At 37.4% G+C, this 22,473-nt stretch overlaps 1 protein-coding gene across 2 annotated transcripts in view; it reads right to left on the bottom strand.

Moving 5' to 3' along the window:
• Positions 1 to 21,912, bottom strand: part of PLPPR4 (phospholipid phosphatase related 4) — a gene marked incomplete at both ends in the record, with an annotated part of 36,958 nt that extends 15,046 nt beyond the window's left edge. Inside the window, 2 exons of one of the 2 annotated variants that reach the window (XM_079698232.1) lie at positions 591 to 776; positions 21,703 to 21,912. In XM_079698232.1, coding sequence (XP_079554358.1) covers positions 591 to 776; positions 21,703 to 21,780 — 264 coding nt within the window. The remainder of the gene's footprint in view (positions 1 to 590; positions 777 to 21,702) is intronic. The other variant, XM_079698231.1, reaches the window with a different exon arrangement.
• Positions 21,913 to 22,473: the final 561 nt, after the last annotated feature.

Below are 22,473 nucleotides of genomic sequence, written 5' to 3'. Positions count from 1 at the left end.
GTAAGATTTCCTACTGTTAGGAATAAATGTTAATGCTGAAACATGTTTCTTGTCCTTTAGGTAGATTCTGGGGGTATAAGAGATGGTGTAAAAGCTAGGCCAGTGTTATTTATTAATGAATTTATTGAAAAGTGTGTTATTCACAATGTGTATGTTAGCAAACTAAAAACAATTATGTTTCTAATTCAATTTCAGTAGGTTAAGGCATTTCTTTATGTCATATATTTTAAAATACAAGTACTTGTTCTGAATCTAAAGTATTTTATTTTGTGTGGGGGGCAGGGGGCAGGAATGTGAGTTGTGCCCTCTTCACTGTACAGTTGTGGATGCCCAGTGCTCAGAATCAATAAAAAGTGCTAACTTGGTAAAAAGTGAGAGCAACATGCACTTTTGAGAAGAAAGTCTGTTTTCTATAGAATTGTTTCTTCCCCAGTTTCCCAGACTTCAGATATGACATGAACACATGAAAAATACGTTAATGAGGAAACATATCAGAATTTTTTTGGTTTACTTTTAACCCAATTATTACATAAATGTGTTCATTCTTCATCTTCTGGGGCTGACAAACACAATTTGGGGGCAATTCTTACCGTAATTGCAGGTCCGGCGAAAGCCAAGCTAAGCAGCATGAGGAATGGAATTGCCTCCTGTGTGGGTTCAATGTATGGCATGCTAAGACTCCGGTCATAGCAGCTGAATCCAGAGTGCACAGGTTTGAAGACATCCGTGAGTTCCAGGAAATACAGACTAACCACCGATGATGCCAATATAGGCAACTGAGAATGAAGGACATAGGAGATCAATTTATTCTTATACACAGGTCATACATAGAATCAGTACATCTTGAAATAAGAAACATGTATTTCTACCTTTCACCGCTCCTCTCTGATCTCAGAATTAAAATTGTTCATACTTACTATTGCTTCTGCCTTCAAAATAAAGCTCCAATTCATCCACCTCTGTCACCAGCCTGCTCTGAACCCATGTCATGCCTCCCCTTTGCTCTTGGATCACCTCTTAAATGCTGTTTCATTTTCACGCTTACCCGCCCCACCCCAACTATCCATTTTCTACCCAGCATTCCAAATATTCTGAAAATGTTTTAGGTCATAACACTCCCCATTTTAACTACTCCAGTGGTTCCCGTTCTACTTGAATAAAATCCAAATGTCACACCATGAAATGCAAGTTTCTGCATGATCTGGCTCTTGCTTCAGTTTCTTACATCTTTTTATGCCATATTTATACTATTCTCCAGGTCCCTACTCACTACAACCCAATGGGACTTCACTTTTGTTTTAATTGAGAAATAATTGACATATACCAACCTAAAACATTATATTAGTTTCAGGTGTACAACATAATGATTCAATATTTATATATATTGCAAAATGATCGCCACAATTAGTTTAGTCAACATCCATCACTACACATAGTTACAATTTTTTTTCTTATGATGAATACTTTTAAGATCACTCTCTTAGCAACTTTCAAATATAAGTACAATATTATTACCTATAGTCCCCATACTGTACATTACATCCCCAGGACTGATTTGTTTTATAACTAAACGTCTGTAACTTTTGACCCCCTTTACCCATTTTCCCCACTGCCCATTCCCCACCTCTGGCAACCACCAGTCTGTTCTCTGTAGCTATGAATTCGGTTTTTTACTGTTGTTGTTGTTTTAGATTCCACATATAAATGAGAACATCCAGTATTTGTCTTTCTCTGGCTGCCTTATTTCACTTAGCATAATGCTCTAAAAGTCCATCCATGTTGTCCTAAATGGCAATATTTCCTTCTTTTTGAGGGCTGGATAATATTCCATTGTATATATGTACCATACTTTCCTTACCTATTCATCCATTGATGGACATTTAGGTTGCATCCATGTCTTGGCTACTGTAAACAATACTATAGAGAACATAGTGGGGGCATACATCTTTCCCAGTTGGTGTTTTAGTTTTCTTCAGATAAATACCCAGAAGTGGAATTGCTGGATCATATGGTAGTCCTATTTCTAATATTTTTAGGAACCTTCATACTGTTTTCCATAATGGTTGCAGCAGTTGACATTACCAAACAGTGCACAGTGGTTCTCTTTTCACCACATCCTTGTCAACACTTGTTATTTCTTGTCTTTTTGATGATAGCCCTTCTAACAGGTGTGAGGTGGTATCTCATTGTGGTTTTAATTTACATTTCTTCATGATTAGTGATGTTGGGCACCTTTTCATATACCTATTGGCCATCCATATGTGTTCTTTGGAAAATTGTCTATTAAGAGCATCTGCCCATTTTATAATCAAATTGCTTGTTTTGTTAGTTTTTTGTTTTTTTGGGTTTTGGTTGTTTGTTTTGCTATTAAGTTGTATGAGTTCCTTATAAATACTTTGGACATTAACCCCTTATAAGGTATATGATTTATAGCATTTTGTCCCATTTGGTAGGCTACCTTTTCATTTTTTGATGGTTTCCTTTGCTGTGCAGAAGCTTTTTAGTTTGATATAGTCCTATGGTCTTCACTCTTTTTCTGTAACAGTCAAATTCATTTCTACCTAGGTGTTTTTGCATTTGCTGTTTCTTCTTCCTTTTGTGCTCTCCCCCAGCTCTGTGTCTGACTGGCCTCTCCTCATCCTTTAATGATGACTTCCTGTACTATCCAAGGTAGTCATTGATCCATCTTTCCCTCTAAACCCTTATCATCTTGCTTGATTTCTTCATAACTGAAATTGTCTTGTCAATTGAATACTTCACTTATTTATTTTTCTTCTCCCCCCGTCTCTCACTGAAATACATGCTCCATGAAGTAAGAGTCTGCCAGTGTTATATATTGTTGGGTCCCCAAGGCATAGCATTGTTCCTGGAACATGGCAGGCATGCAATACATCATTTAACAATTTAATGAAGCAATAATACTTGTTGATAAATGACTGACTGAATAAACAAGTAAATATTAATTCATTACCATAGCTAGACAAGATTTACCGGATTTAGCAAATGAAAATACAGGTCACTCAATAAGATTAGAATTTCAGGTAAGTAATAAATCATTTTTAGTGTTGGTGTGCCCCATGCAATATTTGGGAGATACTTATGCTAAAAATTATTTGTTGTTAATCTGAAATTCTAATTTCACAGGACATCCTCTAGTTTGTCTGCTAAACCTAAACTAGGCACAATTTACTTTTTAGACTTTGTTTTATGGATTCAGTTATTCATTCCTTCAACCTACAGTGTGCCAGGTACTATGTGGGCCCTTACTATAATATGGCAAACAAGACATGGGCTTGGTCATCAAGGATCGTAAGCTTAGTGAGACACCTGTTCTTGGCTAGAGAAAAAATACTGCAAATATATTGTTGATGCAAGTCCTTCCAGAATCTGAAGATGCAGATTTCTGTAACACTGAAAAAATTATCTAGTTTAAGACTTTGTTGCTTGTGGAGGATACAATATTTATTTAACAAAACAGAGCAAATTTTGATAAAAATATTATTGACCATCCATGATTTCTGTTCATTTGGTTTAAAAAATAAACAAATTTACAAGGCAGCATTATGTCTTCTATTCCCAAGAGGTTTTTTTTGAGGTGAGAATTAGGTTTATTGGAAAAATTAATAATGTATGAAGGTTAATCTGGCACTTTCTGTTTTTCAGATGGATGCTTTCCAATAAAGAGAGCAAAAAGCATGTCAAAACACTTACATTTTTCTTATTAGAATCCATTATCATTTGACCACTCTGAATATCTGGTCATTCCTCCTCACCACTTCCCTCTCCTGTAAGGAATGGTAGCTTCCAGTCTTGACCAATAAGTCAATACTTCATGGTTCATGTGAACAATTCATATTTTCCATTTAAATCCACTTAAATATATTTTAGTTTTAATTTAACAAATACTTGAAATAGCACTTAATGTGCCAGACAATTTTCTGTTTTAGAAATTTCAATTAATTTTATTCATTGATATTAACTCATTTAACTAAAAACTTTCTATTACAACATAAATGCTACTATTAACCACACTTTGCAGGTAGATAAGCCCAGTCTCCTCTAGCAAGTGGCAGAAGTTGGATTTTGAAGCCATGAATTGTAACCTCTACCCTTCCAAAAATGGGAGTAGAGTTTTAGGGTAATGAAATACAATTAGCATCAAAGAATGGGGGTACAGTGTAGCCTACAGTTCTGTTTGATGAAGAGTTTCTATCTGCAAATCTGTAGTTAAAAATATGTATCACTTAGCATAAACTTTATCTTGAAAATATGGTTTCAATAAGCTTAGATTAAATTTCTCTCCCTTAATTTGAATGTTAAATATTTAACCAGATTTGATGATCTACCTTCTTTCCTTGATGCCATTAGTTCATATTTTAGGTCTTCTACATAAGACATCACCCAGATAACAAATGATAACCTCATTTTTAAATGTTCATGCCCTAGTAAAGTGAGTTTGATGTCTTCTATAGAAAGGTGAACAAAACTTTATCAATTTGGTAAATCTAAAAATTAAGTAAATCTTCCCTATTAAGGACATTCTTCACCATTGAATTTTGTCGATTACTTCAGAATCTGCTCAAATGTGCCAGTGAAGTTATTACATAGCCATGGAATTAATGTGCTATTCTGTGTGTGTGTGTGTGTGTGTGTGTGTGTGTGTGTGTAAGTGGGGAGAGACACTCAGAATTCTACATACTGTAGTGAATCCAGTGGGGCCATATGGTTTTCAAGTCACCTAAGAGGTTCTTTGAAAATAAGCTCTTCTGTTCACTACCAGTGTGACCTTGGAAATGGTTTTCTTAAACCTGTTTTCTTATCTATGAAACAGGTACATTGCTAGTACCCATCATCACAGGCAGTTTAAAGGATTAAATGAAGTATTACAAGTCATATTCAACAATACCTGGAGTGAAGACTAGTTTGTAAATGTTAGTTTTATTGTTGCTGTTATAACTATTAACAATAATATACTCATCAAATGTCACCTTGTTCACTTGCCTTACTTGGTGATCCTTTCTGAGAGTAATTTCCTCTTTCTTAATTCCCCAGTACTTCTTTTTACGAAATTTCTATACACTCTTCTTTATTATAGTTATCTGGTATAGATTAGTTATAGCTTTTGTCCTGCTTCACAAACGAAAATCTCCTTAAGATAGAGACCTAAGCTTACTCGTTTTAATATTTAAACTAGTAATATATATCATAGTGTCTTTCAAATATATATGCATACATATAATAAATTAACATATGAAAGAAAATATGTTCTTCATTAATATTATGTATTTTAGTCCTTTCAGACATCAGACTTCTTGAAACTGCCAATTTTTCCAGTTTTTTATCCATGTATTTTTCTATCCATATATTAATATTTTTTATAGTTCTATTGAAACATGTTTCAAGACCTTCTTCTGTCTTCAAAATAAGAATCATATTTTTCTTCCCTTTTGACATTTGTTTCTCTGACTTTTTTTTAAAAAGTATCTTTTATTCTTTGTCTTTTACATCAATTTTGGTGTTTAAGAAAGAGGGATTTGAACAAAATGTTTATAATATTTGAGGAAAAAGTAATTTTAGACATTGTTTTCCTATACTGTATTTTACTACTGGTCAGTGTGATAGATTAAATGACAATGTTTGCTTCGAACATCCTTGTCTTTCAAAGGTATCTTTTACCTTTTGAGGTACTCCACAACAACCTTCTTTTTTTTTTTTTTTTTTGTGGTACGCGGGCCTCTCACTGCCACGGCCTCTCCCGTTGTGGAGCACAGGCTCCGGACGCGCAGGCCCAGCGGCCATGGCCCACGGGCCCAGCCACTCCGCGGCACGTGGGATCCTCCCGGACCGGGGCACGAACCCACGTCCCCTGCATCGGCAGGTGGACTCTCCACCACTGTGCCACCAGGGAAGCCCAACAACCTTCTTTTGAATGTAAGAAATTTAACAGACGGTGTGTGCTAGCTTTGGCATAGATATAGAATTGATATATATGTAATAAAATCATCTTTTGATTGCATTTAAAATGAGATTTAAAAAGAGATTTTAAAAGGTCTATATAATCAGGCATTAGGAATTTTATTCTCTAGTTATGTTGTAGCCAAGAAAAAAGTGTGAACGATGCTACTTTTATGCAGCAATACAGAGAAGGGAAATTATCTGAAGATTAGGAAAACAGGTTTCAAAAAGAAAAGATTTACTCTTATAATTGTCTTCTGCTAAGGAACTTGTGAGTAAAAATAATAGAGCAATTTTTAAAGAGAAAAGTATAACCATTTTAGAGAACAGGACAAATGAAATGTGTTTCAAAAGATGACATTTGCTAGATAATATTGATTTTTCTGATGCCAGTTTGAAAAAGACATATAAGGTATATATCAATGTTAGTGAAACATTTTATGGACTCTATCATGACATTTTATCTAAGTCATATAGCTTACTTGCTTTTAGCATCTTGATAATAACAAACTTTTACTTCTCGTTCAGGTAGTTCACTTGCTCTTAGCCTATAGACATGTCAATTTCATTCTTTTCCTTTTTCATAACCATGGTAAATTCAGAGTGCTCTGAGATACTCATAAACTGGTGGGATCATAGTCACAGAGGGTCAATTACCATATATGATATCTATGGCTCATTTACTTATTCAATCAACAAATATCTATTGAAACCTACTAGTTCTAGGAGTTGTTCTACATCCTGGGAATACAGCTATGATAAAACTCCAAGTCCTTATTCTGAGGAAGATTTCATTCTTGCTGAAGAAGGCAGATAAAAAATTAAAAATTGTAATACTAGAAAGAACATATATTATAAAGATGATAAAACAGGGGGCTGTGGTAATTGAGTGCATGGATTGCTATTTTCGATCAAGGAAGGCCTACTTAACAGGAATCATTTAAACAAAGACTTGAGTGCGCAAGAATGAACTAGCCATATAAAAACCAGGTAAGAGGCATAGTCAAAAGGGAGCAGTGATTGGGCTTCCCTGGTGGTGCAGTGGTTGAGAATGTACCTGCCAATGCAGGGGACACGGGTTCGAGCCCTGGTCGAGGAAGATCCCACATGCCGCAGAGCAACTGGGCCCGTGAGCCACAACTACTGAGCCTGCGCGTCTGGAGCTTGTGCTCCGCAACAAGAGAGGCCGCGACAGTGACAGGCCCGCACACCGCGATGAAGAGTGGCCCCTGCTCGCCGCAGCTAGAGAAAGCCCACGCACAGAAACAAAGACCCAACACAGCCAAAAATAAATTAATAAATAAAAATTTTAAAGTGACATGTCATAAAAAAAAAAAAGGGGAGCAGTGATATAAGATGAAGTCAGAGAGATGGATTTGGGACCAGACTTTGCAGAGAATTGAAGGCCATGGCAGAGGATTGAAGGCTATGGCAGAATTAGTGTTTTATTCATTCAAAGTACATTTGGAAGTAACTTTGGAGAGTTGAAGCAGAGGTGCAGTAAGACTTGAAATATATTTTACAAAGATCACTCTGGCAGTTGGGTTGAGAATGATTGTGATGGGTCAAAGATAGAAGCAGGGTAAAAATTAGAAGCCTCTTCAAAACCCAACAAATACTTATCTAGTGCCTGGTATGTGCTAGGCGCTGCCCTAAGGGTGAGGAATATAATGGTAAACAAAAGAAAGCTCCCTGCACTTTACCTGCTAGTGGATGCTTGGCAATTGCAGTAATCCAGGCAAGAGATGATGGCAGGTTTTACTAGGATGTAGAGAAATTTCCAGATTCTGGATATAACTTTGGAGAGAAAAAGACCAGACTTCTTGATGAGTTGGATATTGAAGAAAAACCAGTAAAGGTTGATTTCAAGGATTTGGGGCTTGAGCATTTGGGCTGGGGGTGTCATTTACTGGGATGGGGAAGGCTGGGAGAAGCTTAAGTAGGAGGAATCTAAGGTTTTGTTTTGGAAATAGGAAAACTGAGATGCCTCTTAGTTACCAAAATGTCAAAAAGAGAGTAAGATACCAATCTTGGGCTAAAGAGAGTCCAAGGCTGCAGGTTGAGAGTCATTGATACATGATGACTTAAATAACATCATTGATGTATGATGATTTAAATAATATCATCTTTACTTTTGAAGAACAACACTTGCACAGGAAACTTCAAAGTTAAATTAACTTGGTTTTGATATGACTAATGTCACAAGAACCAAAGAATATAATTGTGTATCTTCATACTACTCATATGCAAGAGATAACCTAAGAGAAAAAGAATGTTTTTTTATTAATAAGTAATTTTAAATGGGAGGCTTGGAATCAATTCTGATAAGTATACCCAAGTCATATAAAATGTGAACTTTAAAACATAAATACATTATATTCAAATGAAATTAAAACAGGAAGAAATATTAGCAGATCAAAGTAATTTTATTAAAGCTGGTGGCTGATAAGCATGTTGTCATAGGTCAACACACACAGTGATGATAGAATTTTCCATTTCCTACAGTACAATCTTTAATGACATTCCTTAGCATTTGTGCCTTGTAGCTAATACAGATCAATGTTTCCTTTAAACATGGACAAAAATAATAATTAATAATATAGGGCTTTGTGGTTTATAAAACTACTTCAGCATAATTGTAGCATATTTAGGTTAACTATATAGATTATAAAAAGCACACTAACACTTGTAGGGTCATTAAGAGTAGGTCAGAATGAGTCTATTACATTATTCAAGGTCTAAAAATCTAGTTTTCACAAATAGAATGGATGTGGCTTATATGACATGCATAGATACCAAGTAAAACAGGGCAGTGTAATTGAGGAAAATCAATGCTGGCCTCAAAACCAGCAAAACCCAGTTTCTCCCTTCATTTATTCCACTAGCTTCTGGGATTTGGAGCAATTCACTTAACCTTCCTGGGTCTTACTTGTCATCAGTGAAATGAGGGGCTTTTTACATTGCCATTTAGTTCTAGAATTCTCCATGTGCTGTCATGATGTAAAAAACATTCCTCACATTTCTTTGACAGTCTCACTACCATATATAATGTATTAGATTTTTTACCACTGTTCTCTTTACAATTTGTTTCATCTTCCACAATGCTTCCAGGCTAGTTTTTCTAGAATTCACATCTAATCATGCCTTTAATAGTGCCCCACTAATTACAAAATAAAGTACAAATTTCCTAGAATGACCTTTTGTATTCTGCATGATCTTTTGTATTATAGCCTCAATCTGCCTTTCTTGTTTAATTTTGCTCTTTACCTACTCTCCACTCTTTCAACCCATGAACACCTATGTTCCCATTACATTGATGTTCCAAACAGACATGTTCTAGTCTCTGCTCTACATTACATTTTCACATTTGTTTCCCATAAAAACTGTCCTCATAAAAGGTAAGATCACATAATTTTTTCTCCCTGAAACCTTCCCCATGCTCTCCACTCAGAACTGAAGATTCTGCCTCATGGACTCCATATATATCTTTATTGTAAGACCTGTTAGTCTGCCTTGAATTGTAGTTATCTGTATATTATCAGCCCTTCCCTTAAGATCTGATACTGCAAAGTGAGGCCTTTGTAATTCACACAGTGCTTTGAAAATTTGGGGTGTCCAGAAAATATTTGCTGAATTTAATTGAAAGAAATCAGGACATTACTATTAAATAAACAGAAAACATGGACAATTTCTTAATAATACATAGAAAGTGTTGAGGACTTAGGTGCCAGAGACAGTGCTAAGTTATATAATAGATTGCTGCATTCAATCTACACCTTATAAACCGTCTATTGCTATCCATAATTTACACATGAGAAAACTGAGACAGAGATAGGTCACATAAATTGGCCCAGTGGTCACAAAGCTGGTGAGTGAGAGCACCCAGATTCCTAACCAGGTGCCTAAGTCCAGGAAACATGTTCTAAACTGCTTTGCTCACGGGTCTCAAAACGGTTTCCCTCTCGACATTGCCACAATGGTTGCAATTCCCAAATGGGAAGAGGGCTTGCAGAGGGTGCGCATGGTTTGAAAAAAGTCTCCCTTGCTCTTAACTCTTAAATACTCTTATTAAACAGTTTCTCTGAGGACTTCCTATCACTCAAACGTGAAAATTGCTTCTTTTGTGCAAATCTAATATCTATCCTTTCTAGAGGTCGTTTCACTTTGTTACTGAAAGAATTTATTGAACATCTCTTACATAAAAAGAAAAGAACATTTATTGACTTTTTATTTAGACATTTCCCCATAAATTATCTAATTTAATACTCACAACCTCCCTGGGAATTTTAAGATACATTTTAACATGAAGACCCTGCTCCATATAAGGTAAACAGCATGCCTGGCTTACAGCAATTGGAACCTGATCTGTTAAATTCCTGGAAGCATGAGTCCCACTACACCCTGCTGCCACTTTGGTACATTTCACCATTGTCATCTGGCACTAGTCTGGTGCTTTTCAGGAAAAAGTAGCCCCAGGCTTCAATGGAAATGCCAATTTAAAGGACAGAAGTGAGAGATAGCCATGTGTACAAGGGGTTTGATGGCACCAAGAGCGAAGGGGTGGCAGGCACTCTCAAACCATGTTCTTAATTTTATGGTATTCCAAGGTCTTGAATGTTCTTTCCTGTGCAGTTTTCTCCAATGTCACTTTAATTTTTGGGGTAATATCTCAAGAAACTTTAATTATATCTTGGATGTGGTCTGCTTTCATCTTCACTTCTGTTTTCCCTAGTGAATGACTTCTAATATAAAATATCAGGAATTGGGCACATTTCAAGCTCCAGATGCTTTCCTGTCGTGTTTCCTCTGGATCACTTTCTCTAACTGCACAGAGATGGCCCGATGAATGCCTCTGTCTTAGCAACTGTCATATGGAATGACAGTTGCTCCTTCACCTTTCTCTCTTATTCAATGAAAAGACCCCTGGGAACAGGGAAATTGTCTCTTTCACTTCTCTATCCCCAGGGCTTTATATTAGGCAGGACCTGACATACTGGGTACCCTCAATGTACCAGATTAATGCATGTATGGATGATGATTTGAACAGAACTCTTTACACAGTTCTCATAGTGTAGTTAACATGATGAAAGAAAAATCCCCAAGTTAAAAGATCCTTGCTTACTTCCACCATAGAAAATGCTCCTACTGTGAATTTCTAGAATTCTAATAATTTTTTTTTAACATTAAAGAACACAAAAAGCTCAAATTGAGTCCTCCAAATAGCAATGGTAATTAATAGGGAAGAGAGAACAGATCTAACATATATGGGAAAAATGTGTTCTATGTCTTTATGCCCAAATATAAATTACATCTTTACAGCTCTAAAAAGACTAATTACAATCACTCAATGATCTAACAGTAAAGTTTAAAATAATGGTATGTGGCTGTTTTATTACCTGAATATTGATCTATTATTAGGCTTGGAGTAGTAAGCTCTGCCGTCACCAGCTTTAACCTCAGGTCTTGATTTGCATAATTAGACACAAGTACTATGTGTATTGCCTTGGAAAGCATCTTGTTCTTTACACCTAATTAGAGACTAAGACCTGAGGTTGGGGACTTATATTTCAATTCTTAAAAGTAATTGCTTTGGGCTTCCCTGGTGGCGCAGTGGTTGGGAGTCCGCCTGCTGATGCAGGGGACGCGGGTTCGTGCCCTGGTCCGGGAGGATCCCACATGCTGCGGAGCGGCTGGGCCCGTGAGCCATGGCTGCTGAGCCTGCGCGTCCGGAGCCTGTGCTCCGCAACAGGAGAGGCCACAACAGTGAGAGGCCCGCGTATCACACACACACACACAAAAAGTAATTGCTTTGAAATCTTTCCTTACAGCTGTAATTTCTTTACCCTTAGAACATATACCTGTCTTTTAAGAACATGGGTATGAATCACAATTTAATGCCACTAATATTTGCCAGGTACCATTTAAAGTTCATACTTTTACATTTCTGAACTCATCCAATCTCCACAATACCCCTTCGATAAAGGTACTCTTATTATCCCCATCTTACAAAAGAAGCAACTGAAACATGGAAAAATTACATGGTTTGTGAAAGAACATACAGTTTATTAGCTAGATTATAAACTCAAGAAATCTAAGAGCTGAGTTCACGTTTGTAGTCATTATACCTACTACCTCTTGCTGAAAATTTTTAACACTGACCTTACCTTCCCAAAGACATTGAGAAATAGCAGAAAATAGTATAATGTACATTTTCTTTATATACTGTGAATGTCACCTGACAACTTTCACTATTTTCACTATTAGTGGGATTACTTTATTTATATTGAAAAAGCAAATATATTTTGACCTGAACAGTCTTATAAAAGAATACATAGTACCTCTGGGGTCCAACATATATTTCTTAATACCAAACGAAATAAGAGTTAAGGAAAAAAAAATATTGTCATTGTAATAATGTCAGAGAAATGAAATTAACCAAAAATTCTGTATTTGAGATATGGAATAAGATAAACAAATTTATGATTTTTAGATCTAATGTGATAATCTTATATGCACATAAATTAGTCAATTAAAGACATAAATATTTTTAAATTACTTTTTTTGAGTTGTTTAATAAATTCAGGTATCAAGTTTATCCTTAAACCATTTTATTTAAGCAGTGTAAAAGTTTATATTTTCTCTTATGTAATAATTAATTTATCTAACAAACATTTATTGAGTGTGTACTATGTGCCTGATATATTTCATTTGATCCATAAATTATCCAGAGAAGGATTTCTAATCTACTTTCAGAGATGAGAATTTAACAATGTATCATGAATCACTCTCTTTTTCCAAGCTTGTCTCCTACATACTTAGATCATACTTAAATGCAATTATGAGCCCACCTTCAAGATTAATGCTTTTCCAAGGCTGCTTAAGACCTTATTTACTTGAATGTATCTGTGAAAGGGATTGATGAATATAAGAGATATTGAGAGGGGCTCTTAATGTGGGACATTAAGAACTTTTATTTTCCAACATCTTAAAGCTGTGATTAAATTAAGTATAATTGTACTATGTTTCATTGTGAGATGCATCAAAAAGTCATAAACAAATATATAAAACAAATACAATATAATATGGGACACAACTATATCTGACAAAGAAGCACATTTTTTACTAAAAAAAAAAAAGTTATCATTTGTTCCACATAACCACAAAAAAAAAATGGTCTTTGCTGGCATGTATACATTATATAACTAAGATAATTTTCTATGAAAATTAAAACTAGAAGTCCTTTGTTTAAATGACGCCTCTCTTTGAAAAGGCATGTCAAAATCCTTTGAATGATGCCTCAAATCTCAACTAATCCATAGGTATGCTCTAGATCATAAAATGAGCATAAGTATTATTAAGAAATGAGGCTCACAGACCTCGGAGATTGATTTAACCTTCATCACCACTTATTATATAGATAAAAATGTCTCCACTATTTAAGAAAAGTTAAGGAAAAATTTATAACTATCAGTCTTGTTTTACTCCATCCATTCAGACAAACTTTACTGAAATCCTACTATAGATTAGGAAGTTTGCCAGTAATGATTCCATATTATTTCCATTAATTTAACCAAAAGGTACATAATAAGAAATAAATAAATATTTATTCAATGACTAAATGAATTTTCATGGAAGTACAATCAGAATACACCCTGGTATTTTACTTTGGCACCCCTTTTTGGAGTGTATTTAATATAAGATTCTTCTCTTTTAGACTATCCATGAAGGCCCAGTTTCTGAAGCATGATTAGAACTTTATTAAATGGCGATGTTACCACTAAGGCAATCCTACAGCACAGGCTTTGGTGAGGACATTAAGTTGTAGACAACATATCCACACATATTTCCATGATTCTCACTCCCCAACCACAGTCCACTAAATGTACTGATACCTTGTTTTCCTTTTCCTGAACACACATTGATTTTAAATACCTGTATTTCCCCTTCTCTTTAATTTATACCTCAATGGTCTAATGTCAGTTTTAGAAGAATGTATGGAAGCCATCTTATGATAGCAAATAAGAAAGCAATTATCCTCCTTTATGTTGATTAATGTAAATGTTTTGTGATTAAAAACAACCAAACAGTGATGGACCTAAGAGGCAATTGATTCAGTGCCTAATTACTGAAAGGAAAAACAACTCAACACTAATTGTGTCAAAATTAGCATTTCTGTCCTAGGCTTTCACATTCCAAAATCCACTTCACTCTGAGGAAATGACTCTATTCCATAGTAATCTGGAAGTACATGTCTCAGCTAATTAATTCTAGAAGAAACCAAAGAAAGCTGAGAGATTCATAATTAGACATTTCACAGTTTAAATACAAACATTTTTCTCCTTGTGGACAGGGGAGAAGAGCACTGCTTGGGTTTTAGGGAAGTTCTTGGACCTTCATGAGTCTGTTACTTAATTTGTAAAACAGAGTTAATATCTACTCCTCAGTTGTCTTTAAAGGATCAAATGAATCAATGTATATGAAGAAATTACATTAAACTGTAAAAGAAAATTCAGTTATTTTGTTACTGATGTTGTAAATTGTACCTACACTCCTTCCAACATTTCCACTTTCCTTTACTGTCTGTCAGAGACCTCATGTCCAGAGAAGTAATTATGAAATTATAGGTAGACAGTCGGGCAGTGAGAAAGAAAAATATCACTTCCAATTTTATGATTTTTAGCCATAACCATGTTTTTCAAAGAGCCTAAAAATTTAGAAAAGCAGAAGATCCATTCATAATTGCTTTAACGTGCTTAATGCAATGTGGTAGTATGAAATACATAAAAGTACTTAGATGGAACGTTCAAACAGCCGGCACAATTTGTTCACGTGTAGGATTAGAATGACCTGTATTGTGTTATAATCCAGGGGAAAACCCTCTAATGTAAGGAATTCTACAAATAGTATAATTAGAAACGAGCACTAGAAGTTGGGAGACAGGCTCTTCTCTTGTCTGATATTAACCATAGTGTGTTTTTAGGTAACTCAGTTAACCTTTTCAAGCCACAGTTTTCTCATTTGTGATAGGAGAATCAAACCAATGTTGTGATAGGAGAATCAAACCAAATGTCCTAGGAGTACATGATTTTATTAGACAATTCTGTAATAAGACATTTCCTCACTTTTTGTTGTTGTTGTTGAGCGCTTGCATGAGAAATAGCCTGTGAAGTATACACATACTGGGAGAAAATCCTTGTGATAATATTTGTAACACATTCCTAAAGTAAACAGTAACAACTGTGCCCTAAATGCTTTTTATTTAACAAGCTAACTTAAGACAACTCAAATGCCTAAAGGAATCTCCATGGCTTGCTCACAGATGCCCATTACCCTCGCATGCCCTTCACTCCTATCTTCTATTTTTCTCATGCTTTTTCTCTTAATCCTCCTTGGCCTGGCCTCTCTCTGTTTCTCTTCTCTTAGGAATTCTTTCCTCCATGCTCTGTCATTCTCATAGACATACACAGTCTACTTTTCTAAATTTTCTTTCAGTTCCAACTCTTCACTCTCACTCTACCCAGAGCTCCGTGTTCAATCTTCCTCTGCGGAAGCCTCATGGGTACCATTTGTGTTTTCCCAAAGGAAGCAGCTTTTTATTTTTATTTTTTTTATTTTTTATTTTTTTTGTGGTACACGGGCCTCTCACTGTTGTGGCCTCTCCCGTTGTGGAGCACAGGCTCCGGACGCCCAGGCTCAGTGGCCATGGCTCATGGGCCCGGCTGCTCCACAGCATGTGGGATCTTCCCGGACCGGGGCACGAACCTGTGTCCCCTGAATCGGCAGGCAGACTCTCAACCACTGCGCCACCAGGGAAGCCCAGAAGCAGCTTTTTAGGTAGACAGTCATTGTGCCATCTACACAGCTATATTAGAATTAATTCAGTTACTCTAGGTGAGAGATAGCATTAACAAAGCCAAGTTCAGTAGCTGAATGAAGAGAAAATATTCCACAACTCAGACAGAAAGAACCTCAACAGGCATCTTCCACATACATGCCTTCAGATACCACAAAGCTAGCCAAGTCACAGCAGAGACAGGTCTCCTCATCCCACTCCCTCATTAAGTTTAGCATTATCATTAGAGTCATGTGTGAGGTGGAGTGGGGGTAATGCTAATGCAGGAGGAGATGGAGATGGACAAGCACCCAAATCGTGGCTCCTTCACTTAATTGCTGTATCCCCAGAAAGATATTTAGCTCTTTGAGTTACAATTTGCTGATTTAAAAAAAAATAAGGGTAGGGCTTCCCTGGGGCGCAGTGGTTGAGAGTCCGCCTGCCGATGCAGGGGACACAGGTTCGTGCCCCGGTCTGAGAAGATCCCACATGCTGCGGAGCAGCTGGGCCCGTGAGCCATGGCCGCTGAGCCTGCGCGTCCGGAGCCTGTGCTCCGCAATGGGAGAGGCCACAGCAGTGAGAGGCCCACATACCGCAAGGAAAAAAATAAATAAATAAAAATAAAAATATAAGGATAATAATGCCTTCTCGATATTACCTTAATACAAATAATCCAGTTCTCAGGATTAAAGATAATGTATACAGGGTCTGTCATATAAAGGAAGCTTGAAATTGACTATTCCTTGTTTTTACTGTTATCATTATTATTAATATCCCTTTGAGATTGGTAGAAGCCACCCATTTTTTCCTACTAGAGGAAAGTAGGACAAAGATTACTATGAGTGATTTGTCCATGAAGACACAGTAAGGTAGTGGGGGAGCCTAGGAATAGTATAGAATTCCCTAACGGGGGGTTCTATGTTCAATACTTGGTCTCGGTATTTGTGGAAATGTCCTCATTTAGTCTCTGTGAAACTTAGGACTCTATTATCATCTGCACTTCATTTTTGTTTTTCACCAAAGGACTTTGCACATCGTGACCCTAAAAGAGGAGGAAAGATTTGTCAGCTCATCTCTGTTGGTGGGTTTGGACTACTTCTTTGAGTGGACTATCTATGTCATCTAGAAAAGGGAAAAAACCTACAGCTACTATTTTGGTATGTGCAATGCAGAAATGTTGTCATTTTGTGCTTCCTACTGATGCTAAAGTTTATGTAAAAGGAAATCAGCTAGCTATATTTCCCAGCAAGATCATGAGAGTTATATAATTTTCACATAGATCTTGAGCTAAAACAGAAATCTTGTGAATTAATGTTTGCTACAATTAAGATACAGTGGACACTTTCCAGTGGGAAAAAAGTAAAAAACATATTAAGGTGTGTCAAGACACCATAATGTCTAGGCATGACGTTCAGACTGAACTAACTAGGTTATCTTTGCTCAAACAAAGGCTTTTTGAACTTCTTCAGGCAGGATGGTAACAGAGAAATGATGGCTTTTACTCCTGAACACAATGTCTAGTTTACTGACCCTAAACTGTAGTAATTAACCTGCATGAACAAAATCCTGAAACATATCCATTGTTAAGTACAATATTCAAATTAGTGAAAACTTTCTGTATAATTTCAAGTCTGTCGTGTTTAAAATATTTTGAATCTGTAATACTTCAGGTACGGTTATTTTACACTCAGTGGAGAGAGGCTATTCCTACTCCCTCTGGGTTTGTGCATGCCTGTGTGTGTGTGTGTGTTTGCGTGTGCGTGTATGTGTATGAAAAACAAGAAATTTCAAACTATCTGCATCTATAGCTTTATAAAAATACTTTGCATATAGGTCAAACACTGCTCTTTTACCTCCATAAAGTAAACATTAGATTAGTAATAAAAATGTATGCCATAAAGCAGAATGTTTAAATGAGAAGAATCTTTTTCCTATTTATTTATTAAGAACTTGTATCTTTTTGGTTTAAAGGGTAATTTATCATTTGTTTGTATTACATACTGAGTTAATGTGAACCCATATCTTGAAACAGGATGACTAATGAGAATGAAATCGTGAGTTTGAGCACAGGTGGGACCATTGTAACGCTTGGCGTAAAGGAAATGCATTAGGCACACAGACAACCAGCCTTCTCACGTATAATATTGGGTTAGTAAGCTGAAAGACCTTTTACTATTTCTAGGTGTGCTGCCGGGTGCAATTGCACTGTAAGTGATACAGCCATCACTTGGAGAGTGCTTTGGAACTTTAAAGGCAAGAGAAACCTTTTCTTCAGTGGAATGTTCCTTTTAACTTGTTTTCTGTTCAACCTGATAAAGCTTTGGATATGCTTGTTTGAGAGTTCCTTTCATAATCTGACTTTTCTTTTCCCACATCGAACAATGCAAAACTGAATTGTCAAACTTGTTCATAAAGTGAGGTACCATCTTGGAAATCACAGTGTGTTTTCAAATCACCATGTAATATTGATATTTTTAATTACTATCAACCATAAACCCCTTTATCAGCATAAACAATTGGCAGCATAAACCAAAGATGTAAGAAAAAATTAGCTCTATCCATTAACTTAATGTTTGTTTAACATCAAGTTTGGTGGTCAGCTGGGACATGATTACTTGATTTTAGTGACTGAACACCTTGGCCTATATATAGGATATAATCTCTATACACTGACACCATGCAAAAGAAACTGATACATCCTGAGTGCCTACTCTAGCTCAGGTATGATATATGGTATCTTTCATGCTTTAACCTCATAATATAGTCTGAGATATATGGTTATTATAATTTCTATTATATATGAATACATATATTTATATTACTTCATATAATTTCTATTACATATGTAGAAACTGAGGATGAGAGAAGTAACTTGGCCAGAATTATCCAAGTAGTATGTGGCATAGGGGATATATGAACCAGGTCAATCTGTCTGTAAGGCCCAGGTTTTTCTGCCTTAATTCAGTCTAACTTGATTTTAGCCTCCTCTGGTTGGAATGAAAGTTGCTCCTCAGTTTCCTAGTTAGTTTCTTCATATTTCATGTCTATCATGAATAGCAATTTGAAACAGCCTGAACTGCTTGAAGAAAGGCAAAGTTTAAACTGTCCATGGTGTCACTGACTTGAGACCCACAGACTGTTTTCTTTTCTAAACTTTCTTTAGAGCATCTTCTGTTACAGAGAAACTTTATTTGGGATGGTAGAAAGATGTGTTAGGCTTTTCCTGTATTATTTCTGACTTTGGTAATATGTTAAGAAAGGCCTTTCTCACTGTAAAATCTAAAAATATACTTCTGTGTTATTATTATTATTTAGTTTTTTAACTGTTTCTTAAAAATCTAAATCATTGGTCTGTCCAGAATTTATTTTTGTATGGTATATGGTAGGAACCTAACTTAATTCTTAGGTCCTATTTTCTCCTCAAATTCTGGTCCTTTTTGCCTCTTTTTGTTCCTTAAATTATTGAAATATGTTCTTTGGGCTGATATGTGATGAAAGATTCACTCATGTTTCACTTTTCCATTTTAATTACAAAGGTCTGGGGAAACTATGTTGGAAGCAAAGTGCCATTACTCTAGAGCACTTTACTGACATGTTAATTCATGCTATATTTATTCATCCTCCAAAGCAGCTACAAAGCTCATTCTCACTGGCCTCAAAATGAGTCATTCCAAAGGAGTTCAGTAGTGCATTCTGTCAATCCCTTAAATAATTGGTGTACTAATGTCTTCCCCCATTTTCTGGAGGCTCTTTAGAGGTTCATCATGCATTTAAATTTCAGAGAGAGCATTTGCAATCCAATTTCGTGGCTCTCCCTTTGAAATCTGTTACCCTCAAGACACAATGTCATAAATGCGCGTTGAAACTCCATGAACTGTCCTCAAGTAATTGTTCTATAACTTGCCCTGCTAAGGAATTTGTAGCGGGTATCTGAATGGGTCAAAGTGAAGGTAATGATTTTGGGCTATTTCCACTCATGGAAAAGAATTAACATTTGTGAGATGTTTGTTCCTACAGACACATTTCAAATGCATTATGAGGCATTTTTACTTTTAAAATTTTAGATTAAAAGATAATGTACTCCTGTTAAAGGTACCTCAAAAGTGCACACATAGATTCTTTTAAGGCACATCCTTAATTCTCTGGTTTGCGTCCTCTTTCATGAAAGTATTTTCCTCGAAGCCATACAGCTGCAATCCAAATGTGGTCAGCTTCTAGCTGACCTCAGGTGCTCCGTCCTGGAGGCAGAAGCCAGCAATTAACTGATGTCTCCTAGACAGATGTAATAGATCCAGACGTGAATGAAAGTGCTTTTGGACAAAACCACAGTGGATTAGCAATGCGACAAGTGGCCTGACAGGATTTAACTTCAAGGCAGGGATCCTATCTCTCTATTCCTTTACCCCTTTCACCATGGAATCTTCTGTGCCCACATTTTTTTTCTCGATAAAACTCTTCATTAGCTTTCAACAAAATTATCTAAACCATGGCTTCAAAATCCCTTGTGAAAAGAGGAAGGGCAAAAATAAATGAATCAATTAATTACTTTAAATAAACAGGTCAAATTTTTTCCTTCTTTTCTATGGGTCATGGATGAAGGAGTCACCCATCATTTCTCTGAGACTTATGCAAATCACGTACATCTTTCTTAACACTGAAACCATTTTTAAAATTTGCAAGACCTAAGAGAAACTTACACGTATACTGCTATCTATAAAAACAATCTGACAATGTCTATTCTCCCAAGTTTCAAGACAGTGACTATCCCTCAACACAGATAAGCCTCAAATCATCAAATACAGAATCTACTATCTGTACCTGGAAGTGCTAAACCTCCATATTTGGCTGAAAAGACAGCCAAAGAAGGATATTTATAAATCACCATCAGTCTTATAATTCTCTATGCAATCCAGGCTCTAATTGTACAGAATAGTTTTATGCTTAAAACCATATAATTTCACTAAACCTATCCAATACATCTCTTCTCTACCTATGATTTAATAAACCTCTTGCTTAAAAATGCCTTCCTAATGCAACGGACCACAGTGCATGGAATCACTGTACCTGTCAATCTTTATAACCCTCCCATAATTTTTTCCTTCTTAAATGCTGCATTTTGGTAAGTTAGCGGTTCATTTATGAATACATCTGCATGTTAACTGCTTATCTGTAATACTGCTCAGCATAGAAAAATGCACACGTACAAATCATGTAAAATCAGATGATGTCACTTATTTTAAAAATATTACACATACATACATATACATATGCATACATATACATATATTTGTGTATATGCAGATAATTTTTGTTAACCATGGAAAAGGGCCAACCAATTGATGCCTAGAGATGTGGACCCAATTTTAGAAGCTGATGTGAGCACCATAGTAATTTTAATAGGGATAGGGATTTTGGTTTTGTTTTTTGTGTAATAAAGCAATCAATATTCCTAATCCTATGTAAACATCCCCAGCCCCCATACACCCCGGGCATGGCTGTGTGTATTTGAATTCTTATAGAAAGCTCACAGAGTTCTAGATACGTAGTCGCAGGTTGAGGACACAAATCCCGAAATATCGGTATCATGGCCCCTCTGGGCCACTGACGACGCTGTGCACCCAGGCGGTCCAGGAGGGCCAGGGAACTAGCCCCACACTCACTCACACAGGTATCTCCCGGCTGCAGGCCACCTAGCAGTGGCATCGCTAGTGCTAATCACCCCTGGCTGGCGGGCACTCACAGGCACACTCGGGGAAGCTCCCGAGAAACCTGGGGGAAGGGGGAGCGTGGGGCATTTAGGGGCAGCAACGCGCACCCAGGCACGGGTTCCGCGCCTCCAACACCGTCCGGGACCCGAACTGGCTCCGGAGCCACCCGGAGGATCTGCATTATGCCAAGGCGCTGAGCCAACTCACCTCCACGAAATAAAAGCAGGGCAGGAGGGTCACGCTGTCCTTGATCACTTTGCCCTTTGGCCTCTCCTTCGCCGACATGCCTGCCGCCTGCCCGGGTCTGCGTTTTCCCCGGGGCGAGGTGTGCACAGCGCAGCCGAGGCGAGATGCCTCCTCCAGCCGCAAGCGCCCGGCGCCGCTGATGTCACATTCCCCGCGGGTACCGCTGGAGCCAGCGCGGTGCAGGCAGAGCCCCCGCCTCTCCCCGCCCCTCTTTGCAGCAACCCAGCGGCTCCTAGAGACAGCAGGTCCTCTGCCTCCCCTACTCTGGTTCCCACCCCCGGTTTTTCTCGGCGGAGACGTCCAGCTCCTTCCTCCAAGCTGTTGCTGCAATGGCTTCCCCTCCCCGCCACCCTCCCTCTGTTCTCCACCTCCCTGGCGAGGCTTCGCGGCGGTCGGGGCTTGACGTCAAGAATCGGAAAAGAGGGACGCACCCCTGGATTCTGCAGCAGCGAGGCCGAGGAGATAAGGCACCCACGCCCCCCTGGGAAGCCTCCTGGATCCCTCCAGGAACTCTAACTTCAGGATTGCTGGAGAGCAGAAGCCAGGATCTTGCGCACTGACCCACAGCGCGAAAACCGACCTCTATCTGCGCGAAATTAAAACTTGGATCGCATACTGAAAAGTAGGCCGTGGTGGGAACTCTTTGAGAGCTGGCTGCTATCCAGGAATGACTTCCCCGACTGAGGACTCTCTGCCTAGGAGACTCCCTGGCTCCCTAGGATATGCCGACTC

The sequence above is a fragment of the Hyperoodon ampullatus genome (assembly GCF_949752795.1).
Source record: "Hyperoodon ampullatus genome assembly, chromosome: 2".
NCBI lineage: Eukaryota > Metazoa > Chordata > Mammalia > Artiodactyla > Ziphiidae > Hyperoodon > Hyperoodon ampullatus.
The sequence above is the reverse complement of the archived record's forward strand: the minus strand, read 5'-3'. Positions and strand labels throughout refer to the sequence as shown.